This window comes from Etheostoma cragini, chromosome 4 (genome assembly GCF_013103735.1).
Source record: "Etheostoma cragini isolate CJK2018 chromosome 4, CSU_Ecrag_1.0, whole genome shotgun sequence".
NCBI lineage: Eukaryota > Metazoa > Chordata > Actinopteri > Perciformes > Percidae > Etheostoma > Etheostoma cragini.
Genome location: NC_048410.1, coordinates 13,913,584 through 13,928,604, shown reverse-complemented (window position 1 = coordinate 13,928,604; position 15,021 = coordinate 13,913,584). Strand labels below are relative to the sequence as shown.

The window sequence follows — 15,021 nt, the reverse complement described above, 5'->3', positions numbered from 1 at the left end:
CAAAAAAAAAGAAAAAAAAAGGAGGACGGGGCACCGCGGCCGAGTCGAGTCGAACAGGTACCATCAATGGAAAAACGGCAATACAAATACCAAGGCTATCATGGGAGTTTCCTTGTACTTAACCATGTATTTATAACAAAATTAGTGACACAACAACAATAAAAGAAGAATGAATAACTTTTGTCTTAATCATGCTCAATCACTGTTACAACATAATAACCGATAATTATTGTGAAAAACTGTAAGGTGGGAATTAAATTATACAAAATAGTAGTTTTCCTTGTGATTCATGCTATTTTTCTCTTTAGTCTGTAAAGAATACCACAAGACTCCAGTAATTATACTTGTGGGAACATTAGAAAATGTAACCAATAAACTGACCATGATGATTTTCTCCTTGTTTAAGCTTAGTATTCTAGCATATAGTTAAATCATGAATAAAAAAAGAAGAAACAATTGCAGTACAATGCGTGCCTTGGAGCTGTTTTGATCTGGAACATCAGGTGTTTTGTTTTATGGTCAGAGTAATATTACTGTACAGTTTAGTTCTGTCTAATGTGGATCCACAGAAAGCATTCAATTAAAGCTGTTTTTATCACATAACTTGTTTCGATATTTCAGAAAATAATTCTGACACTGGGGCAGGAAATATCCTTTGTTCCCTAGGCTTAAGCAGTCATTTCATCTTACTGGAACTGCTGGAAAGATGGTTTGTACGAAGCATTTGAGAGTAAACTGGCGTAGGACAAGGCAGTTGGACAGCAAGGTGTAGCGCAATCTCTAGCCAGAGCATAGAAAACGCCTCTGCATCTGGCGCGTCACTATGGATCTTAAATCATAATAGAATGGTCACTTATCCTACAGTAAAATACATTAAGACTACTTTTGACTACCAGTGGGAGGACATTATGTTATTCATCCTGGAATGTGACTGACATGGGCTACTGGGATTTCTGAAAACTAAAAAAACAAGATGCAGTATTCTTCCAGGAAACACAATGTTGTCCCCAGGAATCAGTTAAATTATGTAGGGACTGGGTAGGACACGTGTCCTTTAGTGCGGGATCATCTAAAAGTTGAGGAGTAGCAATTTTCATTGACAAAGGCTTGCAGTTCAAGCTCAGGAGGGAGGTCAAAGATGAGGAGGGCGGAATAATTATAATACTAGTATGTGTTGCTTTCATTTTTTCATAGACTTAGAAAGTAAGTTGCATGATATTGGACAGTGTCCTATAATTCTGGGAGGAGACATAAATATTGTCTTTGATCTAATCCTTGACAAAGGAAACCAACATTAAGTAGAATCCCAGAATCGGTTTTGCTTGTTGAGAGAATGTGTATCTATGGGTTTAACAGATATGTGGAGGCTGAACCACCCAACAGACTGAGATTATACTTACTACTCAAGAGCCCACAAAGTCTATTCAAGAATAGATGTTTTTCTAATTTCTAGTTCCTTGTTGCCTGCCACACTGTCCTGTTTAATTTATAGTAATCTGTTAACAGACCATGCAATGGTCAGACTACAAATGAACCCATATCAGGAAACAGAAATCACAGATTTGGCGTTTAAATGTATCGTTATTACAAGATGTGGGATTTAAGGAAGAGCTTCAAGCCCAGATTAGGCTGTATTTGGAGACCAATGTTCCCACAGCTCCCTCTGCCAAAGTGGCCTGGGAGGCCTTAAAGGCCTTTCTAAGGGGATTTATTATGCAATAATCTTCTCATAAGAAGACGGTCAATGCTGCTAAACTTACAGATCTAGAAAGGAGAATAAAGAACACTGAAGCTAAATTAAAAAGGAATATATCTGAATCTATTTTAAAAGAATTGACCCACCTTAAATATGAATACGTTATAATATCCAAAATAAACTGAATAAACTTTTGTTCAGGGCCAGACAGACTATCATATAATTCTTCCAAAAAGATCGTATGAAACACTTGGGTCACTTATCCATCCTAACCAAGTGGACTTGATTAGACAAAGAAATTCAGAAATTCTGAAATGTGAGACGTCTTATAAAGATTATGTGGTTGGTGCGGGACTCCAACGATCCAACAGCAGCTATCTCACTTGGTGCTGAGAATGCGTTTGATAGGCTGTAATGGAGGTATATATTTCATACGATTAAAATGTTTGGATTTGGTCAAACATTTCTCAGATGGATAGATATTCTCTCTCTTGCGAGGATTGGGGGAGTAATAAAGTATACATTATTATTATTATTATTATTATTATTATTATTATTATTATTATTATTATTAAGGATTAAATTAGAGAGGCTTCAGGTGCCAATCCATAAGGGTGGCAGGGAATTATTATTGTAGGAAACCTATATGAAATCTATCTGGAAGTATTTACAAATATGCCACATGTTATTTACTGTCATAGGGAGAGGAATGGAGCCTCAGCAATCAAACCTTCTCTCTCAAACTACAAGAATAATGGTTTTGGGGCAGGAGGCTGCAATCTTTTATGCCAATTTGTTTCAAAAGACATTTACTCTATCTTATGCAACAATGTTAACTTAGTTGGCAGATTTGAACATTGATGTCACACATAGAGAGTGGGATCGTAGTTTGAAAACACTAAGAGGGTTTCAAGAGACATTCAAATTAGATTACTCCAGTTTAAGATTATTCATTGCATTTATTGGACTCCAACATGGCTGTTTAGGCTAAAGCTGAGGGGTATTGTAGACTGCTGGAAGTGCTGCAGCTTGAAAGGAACTCTTCTTCACCTGCTCTGGGAATGTCCCATGATTCAGAACTACTGGCTAAAGATTCATGACCGCATTGAAAACATTACCCGGACTGGCTTGGAGTTCTGCCCGAGGCCGTATGTTTTGTATTACATACAGCCTTGGGCTGTAAGTTTGATCCATGTCTGTTTTTTTGTATTTTCTGTTTGTTTGTTTTTTAGTTGATTTCTATTACCTCTTTTGTCTTAATCCTTTATTTTATTTTACTCAAACTAGCATCACTATAGGATGTAGGTTAGGATGTCAATGTCAATTGTAATGCAGACTACAATGTCCACAACAATGTAACAGTTGAGTGTTCAAAAACTCAATAAATTACTTATTATAAAAAAGAGAGAGCCAGGTGAGGAAGAGCCATCCGCAATACCACTGAAGCAGCAGAAAGAGCCTTAAGATGCCATTAGAAGGCAAGCTGAGGCCAAACTACCTCAGCTGTTTTACATGGCGAAGGTATTGATGAGTGACCCAAAACACACAATAATTCTTTCAACATCAGTAGAAATGTGTGTGAAGCATCAGTAGATGTCTATGCATAAGTCAAACAGCAGTCTGCCTTTACTATATTGTTTTTTTTGCTATCTTTACCTGGTTCATAATGGATGTCTTCCTCCCCAGCCGGCTTCCTGGGAAACGAATGGTACTTTTCTTGCTGCCATCGTCTGACTCAGACTTAACAACCTTCTCACTGTCTCCCTTCTCTTTCTCCTGCTCTTTCTGACGCCATTTCTTCTTGCGATTTCGACGCTCCTTGGCACTCTTTGAGCTAAGCTTGGACACCTCAGAAGAGCTCCGTGACAAGTGCCCTCCTCCTTCATCCTCTAACGCAGCCTCTGACACAGTGCCTGCAGATGTCGCCATGGCGGCAGCCTGAGAAGAAAAAAAAGACACATGATAACCATAAACTATGAAAAACAAGTAAAAGTGTATGTGTGTTGGAGAAAGTAAGACCAACCTGTGTTTCATCCTGCTGCCTCTTAAGCTGTTCCAGCATGGCCTTGAATTCTGCCTCTTTCTGCTCCGCCTCCTCAATAGTGGCCTGGTTCTGCTCCTCATAAGCCATGGCCACCACAGCCAAGATGAGATTCACCAGGTAGAAAGAGCCCACAAAGATGACCAGCACAAAGAAGATCATATATGTTTTCCCTGCAGCTCGTAGAGTCTACAGACAGATAAAGCAGAGAACCAATCAGAGACTTAGAATTATTTAACATGGAAATCACAAACATATTGTGAAATTGATAAAATATATCAGGTCCAAGGCTTTCTTCAGGAAAAACCTCCACACAGTTAAGAATCAAAGTGCAGGAATTCCCGGTTTCACACACGAACATGTACACACACACAGACACACACACACAAACACACAAAATGTGTAAATTTATCTACACATTTATCTACAATGACTGTCATTTAACAAAAACAATCCACTTTTGTTCATTACTTTATTACAAATGCAGATAACAAAATTATTCTTTTCCTGCATGTAAGACAAACACAATATATAGACTAGTCCCCTTCCTTTTTTCTGAGAGTTGCTCAGAGACACCTTTGCTGAATCATTCAGGTATTAGGATGATGATATATTTTTTTTTATGATGAACTAAGGACAAAAGCGTTAGTACTGCTTAGGGGTTGTTTTTCTCCTCTGGGTAGAACTAGAGAGGCTTTAATATAGGTCTCTCAAGCGGGTGCAAGAAGGGTCAAAGACTTCATATGTCATATTGTGACAAAATATGCAGTCCTGCTTTTTGCTTCTGTTGAACATGAATGTATCAATTTGAGACTCAGGATGACAGACAGAATCATTTAGGAAAACACTGTTTTACCAGCATGTAGAGATTTTCCCAGAAGTCTTGGGTCATGAGGCGAAAAAGGGTGAGGAAAGCCCATCCAAAGCTGTCAAAGCTGGTGTAACCATAGTTAGGGTTCCTTCCGGCTTTCATACACATAAAGCCCTCTGGACATCGCCTAAAACACACAGGAAGACAAAACATAGGAACTTAAAAAATTACTGAAAGTGCCACTTCAGCATCAACACAGTTGGAAATATACAGGTAGATACCAGCACAACTGACAGTCTAAGATATAACATGAACATGAAAATGGCCCTGAAAAAAACCTTGATAATTTAATGGTTTTTTTTTTGCTTGTGTATCCATGATTACATGTACACTGTTAAGAGAAAGATATTGATATAATTAACCTAAATATTTCATGATATAAGCAAGTCTGACTCATGAATTTTGAATACATGTTGACTGCTTAGATTGTTTAAATAGTATGTCTACTTTTTTGTATCAGTAACATCAATTTCTTGGTTAAATGCTAATAACATTCTCTTGTGTGTGCAAAAACCTATGTGGCCTGAACCTCCATCAGGCTAAAGAAAGTTGCTAGATTAGTGATGATGTGTCAAACACAAGAACAACTGAAAAATGTAAGACAGCTGCTGAAAGCATTGCAGTATGAATATGGAGACATGCATTTAGTGAGTGAAGCACTAACTTACCCTGAGTCAGAACTATTCCCACATAGCAGAGCATCAAGCTGACCAGGAAGGAAGTAGAAATTAGCTATAAAAAAAGAAAGTCACTTGTATTAGCCACTGGGCAAACATGTGTATCGGTTTAGTCACTGTGTCTGTTACTTTTTATATTAGCAAGGTAAAAATAAAAACATAAGAAATATAATGAAAAAAGAAAGTTACCAGGATGCACACACTTTTTGTTAAGTCCCATTAATGTACTGTAATCATGCCCAACTTAATCAAGTGTCAATGTAACCACTCACAGTCATTCATGATGTATTCCTTCCAGTCAAAGCCCCTGCTGCCATTTGCCAGGTATTGCTCAGTCATGTTGATTGGCCAGATTACACACTTCTGCCTTAAGTTCCCCATAAAGAGCTGTAGTCCAATTAGAGCAAAGACACTGAGACAGAAGACGGTCAGGATCATCACATCCGACAGCTTCTTCACCGACTGGATCAGAGCACCCACAATGGTCTTCAGGCCTGTCAATTAATACACAATGAACAAACACACGCACACACACACACAGCCACAAACGCACAAATGCATATACATGAAAACAGACAAACTCACATTCACACACCAGCATACAAATTCAAATGCACACACACTCAGGCACACACACAAACACATGTAGACACAAATAAAAAGAATTGCAAATTATGGCATTGCAACAGTGCGCACACTGAGTTTGGTTTTATAGCCGCAATTCAGAGTTGACTGAAGTCAAGCACGGAAAAAGTTAAGCTAGGTAACTGATATCTAATCCTGTAATGGTGCTTATGGTTCTTACAGTCATTCCTGCTAGATGGAAATCTGTAGTTCAGCCTAAAATGACATATGCTGAGATGTAACACAAAAAAAAATCAATACAATTATAGAAATTAAAATGGTTGGGGTATCCACAGGGATAAGAAGTTTATTGTTCAACTGTTAGAAGTAGGCCTAGCTCTGTATTTTGTAGCTTTACCTGAGAATTGTTTTGAACTCAGTCAAGATATCCGAGGACTTAAATCATGTGTACACATGTAATAATAAGTCAATCATATTACGTCTAACAAGCTAATTGCTACAAAACTGGTTAATTGCTACATAGTGTAAACTACTGCACAGTAACAACACCATCAAATCTACAGCAGTGAGTTCAGAGAAGAACGCTAGGAACCATATTTGGATGTGAAAGATATTTAGCATAGATATTGGAATTCTCTGATATCCAAAAAGAAATAATGTAAGCATAGTGCTGTAATAACACAGGTATTCCCATAAGTTGATTACAAAAATGAGCAAGTTTTAAAGTTTTAATAAGCAGTGTGATATATTTTAAGACATGTGTCCATATGTTTGTGTCATTAGAAAGTCAAGAATCTCCCTGTGAATACAAATAAAGTCAAAAGAGTAAAATAGGATATGTGGATTATTTGTAGCTTTTAGAACCTAAAGAACTCCACTCACTTTTCCACTGTTTTTCTAATTTACTTCCTTTAAAAGCACCACTTGAGTTTTCAGTATCATTGTAGGCCGAACTGCTTATTTGTGACATACTTATCAGCACTTTCTTTATGCACCAATCAGGTTATACCAACATTTCACTCGGAATCTGATGATAGTTGTTGGGTAGCTTACCCATGTTGCAGGGCCACCGTTAATCAGAGAAGCTTAAACCCCACTGTTGAACTCTCTTAATTAATTATACCTAAGGATGTGGATTTATACTTATTTTGTCAGGACTATTTAATGTTATAGAAAATCAGCTTAAATCTGCCAAGTTTTCAGAGGCATTGAAAAACACAAAACACTTATGTCCCAACTACAAACATCTGGGCATTATATTCTATAAAAACCTAATTTCTAAAAAAAATCTACTGTAAAAAGAAGCCTGTTTGGGAAAACTAGTATGCATAGATTCTCTATTAAAACTCGGTAGGAAATGTTATCCAAACTCTAACTGGTAGCTTGTTAAAACCTGAGCAGATGTGCATATTGTGTCACTACTTCTGCATTCTCTCTCTAATTTAAACTTTCAGTGGATTGATGTTTTTAGTGCAGATTCCTAGCTATGGTTGTCAAAAAGAAATACCTCTAGAAACATTCAATAAAATCAAAGACATGATTATATAGTAGGCTATGTAACAGATCTCAGATATAGAGGTAATATTCTTTTTTTTCTTCATTAAACACATAACACCACAACAAACACTGCAGCTGTATGGGATGTTTCCATTAGAAGGACACATTTTCATTTTCACACTTTACCGGTAACTACCCCTAGTAAGTGTTCTATAGACAAGCTGTCTGATGCATTTTCCACTGAGGAAAAACAGACAGCACTACAACTGGATTTAGGATCTTTATCTGGAGAGGAGACATTGTATTATTTATATTTTCCTTCACTACTTGTGTCCAGCTATGGGAACATTCCTGACTAGCTGCAGTTAATTGTTATACTGCATCCAACAAATCAACTGAACACAGCAGCCCCACAAACGGCACACAGAACCAGGCTCAGTCAACAAAGCAGGAAGTGAAAAGGAGAAAGAAAGGACAGGCGAGGAAGAGTTGGTGGCTGGGGGGGATGGGCAATGAGAGGTGGCATGCAGGTCATTTAAACGCCAAGGCTGAAGGAATTGACTCGGTGTCATCACCTGTCTGAAAACCGTGATGGGGACCTTGCCTTAACCAAAGAACCATTGCCATCCAAGGCCAATCTTGAGTGTTATGCTGGAGGCTGAGCCTATTGTACTCTACTGAGTGTGTGTGTGTGTGTGTGTGTGTGTGTGTGTGTGTGTGTGTGTGTGTGTGTGTGCAGTATATGTGCATCTTCTGAAATACAGTACTTCAGTGTCACATTATTTTACCAGCATTTTGAGTGGATATCATGTATACGCAAACATATAAACTTGTGTTATTGGAAATAAATCCCATTGAATCTGACACATATACATAGAATGTAGTTAATTTATGATATTTAGTATTTTTGTTCCCCTTTTACTCCCAGGATGGACAAAGATCATCAAAGGAAATAAGAAAAAAATCTGAAGCCTTACTCAAATAACTCTTTAACTAAGAGATAACTAAATCCAAAAGAAAAGCCCCTTAAAGCCAAACTTGTGAAAGCATGTGTCTCAAAGCTTCATGCAGCGCTGATGTGTTGTCAAATTAGGCTTGGCAGTCTTAGCGAATCAAACAGTCTTTAGAAACAAGAAGTCAATGTCATAGGTTGTGAAAATTTGGATCAATTTATGAAATAAAACTGAAAACAAACCAGATGTTCAAAGAGATGACAGATTTACTCATGATCATGTTTTGCCCCAAAATTGGTTTGTTCATCTAACCCCTCATAACGACATCCTGAAAGTCAACTTCTTGGAAACAATATCTTAAGTCTTCCACTATATTATCACTTTATTTAGACCATCATTTCTATTTAACTTGAAGTAGAAATATACAAGACAGATAGGTGTTGTATATCCTGATGTGCTGCATAAGCCCAGCTGTCCACATGGGACATGTGAGCCCACAAGCCAGTAGACTGCTAAGCCTATCAAAAATGTATTGCTACCATTTTTGATAAAAAAACGTAAAAAGAGTAAAACAAGTGAGAAAAATGAAGAATTCCAAAACATCTTCTTTAAAAAATAAAGTAATAGAAATAAAGACAGGTAATAGGTAATAGGTAATAGGTAATAGATAACGTAAGCTCAGCCTTAGTGTTTAAATGGGAGTCTCACCTGGAATGACAGAAATTGTTTTCAATGCTCGGAGAACCCTGAACGTTCTCAGCGCCGAGACATTCCCAAGGTCCACAAACTCTGTTATATATCTGTAACAAGGTAGGATGACACACAGAACAAAACCCCATGACACACAACACACACGATAACAACACACACGCACGCACGCACGCATGTACGCGCAAGAGCACGACACCAGCACCACCATCGAAGACCAGGAGGGGACACCACGGTGAGAGAGAGAACGCCTGTCCAACCAGTGGGAAGAGAACGAAGGAAGAAGAGGAAAGGGACTGAAACAAAACCACACCTAACATCAACCCCGTGACTCGCCCACCCGCAAACAAACACCTGGACTGTCTTACCTGGGATAACTGAAATTGTTTTCAAAGCCCTCAGAACCCTGAACGTACGCAGAGCTGACACATTGCCTAGGTTTACAAACTCTGTTATATACCTGCAAGGTGGATCAGATACAATTATTCAGCAGCCATCCCAAACAGAGGGGAAAAAACAATAGATTGTTACACAATATTTTAGTAAGCATTATCAATGTGGTTTGATAGGCTGATGTTGATTGAAGGTGCAGTGGGCAATTGTAGTTAGAAGCTGTTTTGCAATATTTAGCTAAATCCATCTTATATCTGAGCACAAATTATTTAAAACACACAGAAGTGTCTAAAGAACAGTTTTCAGCTACTGCAAGTCTTAATAACCGAGCAGGAGAGCATGCCAACTGCTTGTCAATCACACAAGCAGAAGTTAGTCTAGTCTTTAAAAGCCGGGAAACAGCAGCAAAGAAACAAATCCATGATCACAGTGGAGGTGATGTGAATCAAAATACTGGCCCTGTAATAATTTTGGTTGATAAGTTTGGTAAGACCCAAACTCAGAGTAAGTATTGGATAACAACAGTTATATATATGTTTGTGTGTGTGTGTGTGTATATATATATATCTATATATATATATATATAGATATATATATATACAGTTACACTAGGTGTAACAAGTATGACGTTTATAAAGGTGGTCTACTCTAGAGTAAAGCTTTAAGAAGAGCTGCAACATCACAGTGTGTGTTTGTTGTTGCAATAGTTAAATGTGTTAAGGCAGATCCCAGAAGTATACTTTTTATCTCACATGTTTTATTTTATTATTCCAATTGTTCATGAATTTGTCAATCAACTTGTTCTCAAAAGCTTTATATCATTTTTGGTTTTGGTTTTAATTAGTGCTTTTAAAAAAATATACCAGAATTGCCAGAAAAGCACAGAATTGCAGCCCATGCAATGTCAATACATAAAATAGAATAGATAGATAAAATGTTTGCCATGGGTCCTAATTTAAAGTAACACAATATTAATAATAATAATTATTATTATTATAATTATAATAACAAAAATAATAATAATAATAATCTGATGTTTATTTTCTTCGGATGACACAAATTACACAGCTGATACGGTTTTGAGAATTAATAAATTAACATTTTGCAAATATGTTTTATTTGTTTTTATTCATTTATTCTTATCGTCCCCAGTTGGTAGTCCTTACATGCTTAATATATTGGTAGGACCAGGGTTAAATATATTAATGAATTATTATTATATTAGATAACCACTATCATGCTAATTTTAACAAAACAGAAGTTTGTTGTTAAAAGTGTCTATGATGCACACACAATAATGGAATATGTAAGTACATTTTGAAAAACTATTACTAAAATGTTAATTAGAAATGTTTGCAACAACATTTTAAATGACTAAAGACATTTCTGAAAACATGTTAAAATAGCCGGACTGTCTGCGGAGAGAAAGTTCAGTTGCCATTTGGGATAGACTTGCTATTATCTTGTGACTAAGTTTGTTGTATAAAAAAATGATATTTTACAACTTTCTCCAATCCACATGCTAAAATGCTAATACTGTTATTAGTCATGTTTAAATCCTGTTTTTGGTGTTTTGATTGCAGTGCTTTTTCCTTTTTTACATTAGACAATTGTTATATTTAGCTTCCAATTATTTAAATTCTTAGGAGTTCAAATACTTACGCCATTGAGATGACCATGAAATCCAGCCAGTTCCATGGGTCTCTGAGAAAGGTAAACCCATCTATAGCGAAGCCTCTGGCAACAATTTTTGTGAGTGATTCAAACGTATAGATACCTGTGAAGGTATACCTTGGAAACAAAGAAAGAAGAGAGTAAAATGGTGGCAGGCACATTAAAAAAGGACATGACTGCTGAGGAAAAGTATGGACGTGTACTTACTCTACTTGTTTGGACCATTCTGGGGGGTCACTAAATGTCATGAATATACAGTTGGTCAAAATCGTACACATGATGATCATGCTGAATAACGTGAGAACACAAAAGTTAAGGAAAGTTTTAACAGTACTACCCATAACACCCTATACATGAGCGCCTAAATTCAAACTTTACCAATGAAGTAAACTTAAGGAAGATGGCAGAGTAGGGAGAAAACAGAGATTTAGAGCTTACATTGCATTAGCTTTCATTTCTGTTTAAAGACAACTTTTGACATATTCAGAAAAACCAAGCATGTTAAAAAAAATACTTAAACATCTGGGTTTTTTTTCACTGTAAAGCAATGGAAATGAATCATTTGAAAGGATATGCATGTATCAAAATCTTAATAGCTATTCGCCTTAGTAGATTAAACGGGCTTATGATGTACAAGGAGGGCGTGGCACTGAAGCGGAAGATTGTTTTTCCTTTGTTGAGGACTATAAATGTCTGTGGAGAGAGAGGGACACAGAAAGAGATAACAAGACAGTTAGAACATTTCCAGTAATTTTATGATTAATGACACAATTCAACACATGCTCAGCAAAACTTTTTTACTATGTGTTTTTCTTTTCTTTTTTTAAGGAAGCTATGACTGTAGCTTGACTGAGTAGTTGATGTGTATCCTGAGCTCACGTCTAAGTCAGGGGGCACCACTGCATTGGTTTTCAATCTAACTACAGGGCTGGTTCTCACAATGCAGTGCCCTACTAGCCGTGAGACAGTAGTGTGCAAATGACTTTAGGTTGTAATGGCCTTACACTAAACAAAGCACAGGGGATAAAAACAGTATAGTAAAAAGATAAAAGAATAGAAAAGGGAAGTCAGTAGGACAAGGACACAGGGACGTCTTTTACTCTGCTGACATCACCCCCTCTGTGGCCAGTCAGCCGAGAGTAGAGTTAACACCTCTGTTTGGGTTGCATCTAACTGCGTATCTGTCCTGGCAACATTTTCACCATGACAGTAGCACTGTGAGCAGCAGACAGGTGCATGGGAGGCTCTCCCCTTTTCGTGGCCAAATGACTCCCTTTGCCCCAACTTTAAAGCTCTTACTGGAAGAGAACCGCAAATGCTGTCATCGATCAGGGGCAGAACTGCTGACTCTAGGCTCTCAAGAACCACTCCCCACCCATAAACAGCACTAGGCCAAGTGGGTCTGTGCAATGGAGTGAGGCAGCAATGTGTGTTTGAGCAATATGTGTTTATTTTTGGATGTGTATGCCCAATTTTGGGGTCTGAGCGAATATTTGCATTATTTAAAAACAAATGGACTACTGGGATGATTTACAAATGTGTGGTTTGGTCTAGAATCCTACAAATGTGTAAACTGGTTTTCCTTCTTCACCACATCCCCTCATGTGTATTAATGATACCACTGACACGTTGCCTGACAGTATTTACAGGTTACATACAGACATAGCACTTCCTGTAAATAACCACTACTGAAGAATAATGGAGATATCAAATTATAATTTATTTACTATACTTTAATTTACAAATAATGAATTTGTCAAAATACTGTCCACCAGAGTGCATGCATCTAACCCCAGCAGATCATGAAGTCACCTCTATATTACTTGACCTTTACGTTCACAATCACTGCACTCAAAATGAAATGATAATGATATGATGATAACCCACTGGTGGAGAGCATACATGTATAATAGAAGCAAGTAGTCTTTAGTATGCATTTGGCACAAGCATAACAAAATACATAGTTACAAAATACATTGCTTGTGATTCACACCACGGAAAACACTAGAAAGAAATAGGGAGGCGACCAGAAGTGTCCTGAGACAAGTGGTGCCCTGAAATCTAATTAAATTAAAAATAGCGTCCGCAGTCTGGGGAAAGACAAAATGTGTTCTCTGCATCAGAAGACTCCTCTTACCCTCCCTTACCCTCACCTGTTCTTTTTTGTCTATAGACCATCTGCACTACTTAAAATATCCTCTCACAATGTTTCCTGTCACATGAATAAAATAATTAGCTATATGTAGTCAACACAATACTAACAGGAACACAGGATTTACAGTCATGTTCAAAGGGTAAGTTTTTCTCTTGGAGGTCAAGTGGTTTGCTGACCAAGCAAATCTATTCTGTGGATGGAGGGGGAGGTTGAAAAATGAGCAATATTTCATTAGCACTACACAGATGCCCAGCATGCATAACTATGTCCCATATGTTAATCAATGTGAAGAATACTGGCATGGATGAATCCAATGGATTTGTGAAGTTTTTTGTTGTTGAAAACTTCAGGTTTGAAATCACAAGTATCTTATAGAAAAAACGTCCGCTTAGTCCTTATTGAGTCTGAGTTTCAATGTAGGTCGTCATTGAAATTGAGAAATGTTCATAAAAACAAAATCACAACTCAACTACAAAGAGGCTTCTGCTGTGATCACCTAACAACAGACTTACATCTTACCTATTTAGATTTAAGAATATGAGCGAAACGATGCGATCAGAGATGAATTGTGTGGGCAGGGTATTATCTGGGAATCACTGGTGATAAAGAAAAACTTTAATATGTTGGAAATAGGCGCAGGATCTTTACTGTGCTGTTTGTATTGTAAAGAAAATCACTGTGTACGCATCATGAGCTGTATGTGCATGTAGACCAACCACCAAAAACAATGTCACAGAATGCATACATCATACTGTTGGTTAATATATTCTTGATTGTTGAAGTTCCTAACCATGATTCATGGATTAACTAGTCCCTCACTCATTTCACTCAGTTTAATGTATTTCCAAGATAAACTCTGTGGAGACACTGAATTCATCTTCATTGGTTCAAAGGTTGCAACACAATTGAATAAGATCCACATTTCAACCATGTAGTACACTTAGGAAACTGAGGACCTACACTATACATGGACTAAACACTGTATATGTAACACTATGTATGTTACACACGCATGCACGCACGCACGCACGCACGGACGCGCACACACACACACACACACACACACACACACACACACACACACACACACTCCTTTACCACTGATCTGCCTACACAATTGCATAGTTAAATGTACACACATCCGTACTTGGGCATCCACACATGCATAAATACACTCAGCAGAGCAAGATTCATGATAAGGAAAAATACTTATTTGCTGCAAAGCTGGTGAAATGTTTTTAATTCTCCACAGAGTGTTAAAAACGGCACATATGCAAAAATTAGGAGGCAGAATGCAGCTGCAAGGACTGACTGTGTGTGTGTGCGTTTGTGCGTGTATGTGTGTGCATGTGTGTGTGTGGGTGTGTGTCTGTGTGTGTGTAGGAGGAATAGTGGAGCAGTGCTATGGAGAGGGATGTGCAGGGGTATGGGACAGCAGCAAAGAGAGCCAAAGAGAGAGAAAGGGAGAGAGATGAGGAGGTGGAGGGGGAGTGATGCAGAACAGAAAGCTGCAGCAGGGAGAAAGCCAAACCTGAGATGGATGGGTAGACAGAGGGAGGAGGAGGACTGGGTAGGCATGCAGCAGAGAGAGAAACTGAGAATGAGACTGACGAGGAGGGGGAGACAGAGAGAGCTGAGGGAGATCTAAGCAGGGAAACAATAGAGACTAAATCACAAGGAGGGAGTGTTGTACTTCTCTTTATCATCCCAGGACCCCAGACTAACACAGACTGGTCTATTATGTCACAAACTTGACTGCAGATTTGGACTG

The 15,021-nt window shown here is 37.8% G+C and overlaps 1 protein-coding gene across 8 annotated transcripts in view; it reads right to left on the bottom strand.

Annotated features, from left to right (window-relative positions):
• scn8ab (sodium channel, voltage gated, type VIII, alpha subunit b) overlaps positions 1-15,021 on the bottom strand; it is a 53,886-nt gene that overhangs the window by 23,950 nt on the left and 14,915 nt on the right. For 5 of the 8 annotated variants that reach the window (XM_034870688.1, XM_034870689.1, XM_034870691.1 and 2 more), the window contains 9 exons: positions 11,670-11,788; positions 11,303-11,392; positions 11,084-11,212; positions 9,029-9,120; positions 5,558-5,779; positions 5,277-5,340; positions 4,594-4,735; positions 3,720-3,926; positions 3,353-3,634 (listed from right to left, as the gene is read on the bottom strand). In XM_034870688.1, the coding sequence (XP_034726579.1) occupies positions 3,353-3,634; positions 3,720-3,926; positions 4,594-4,735; positions 5,277-5,340; positions 5,558-5,779; positions 9,029-9,120; positions 11,084-11,212; positions 11,303-11,392; positions 11,670-11,788 (1,347 nt within the window). Of the gene's footprint in view, positions 1-3,352; positions 3,635-3,719; positions 3,927-4,593; positions 4,736-5,276; positions 5,341-5,557; positions 5,780-9,028; positions 9,121-9,396; positions 9,489-11,083; positions 11,213-11,302; positions 11,393-11,669; positions 11,789-15,021 lie in introns of all 8 variants that reach the window. The other 3 variants (XM_034870690.1, XM_034870692.1, XM_034870695.1) reach the window with 1 other exon arrangement.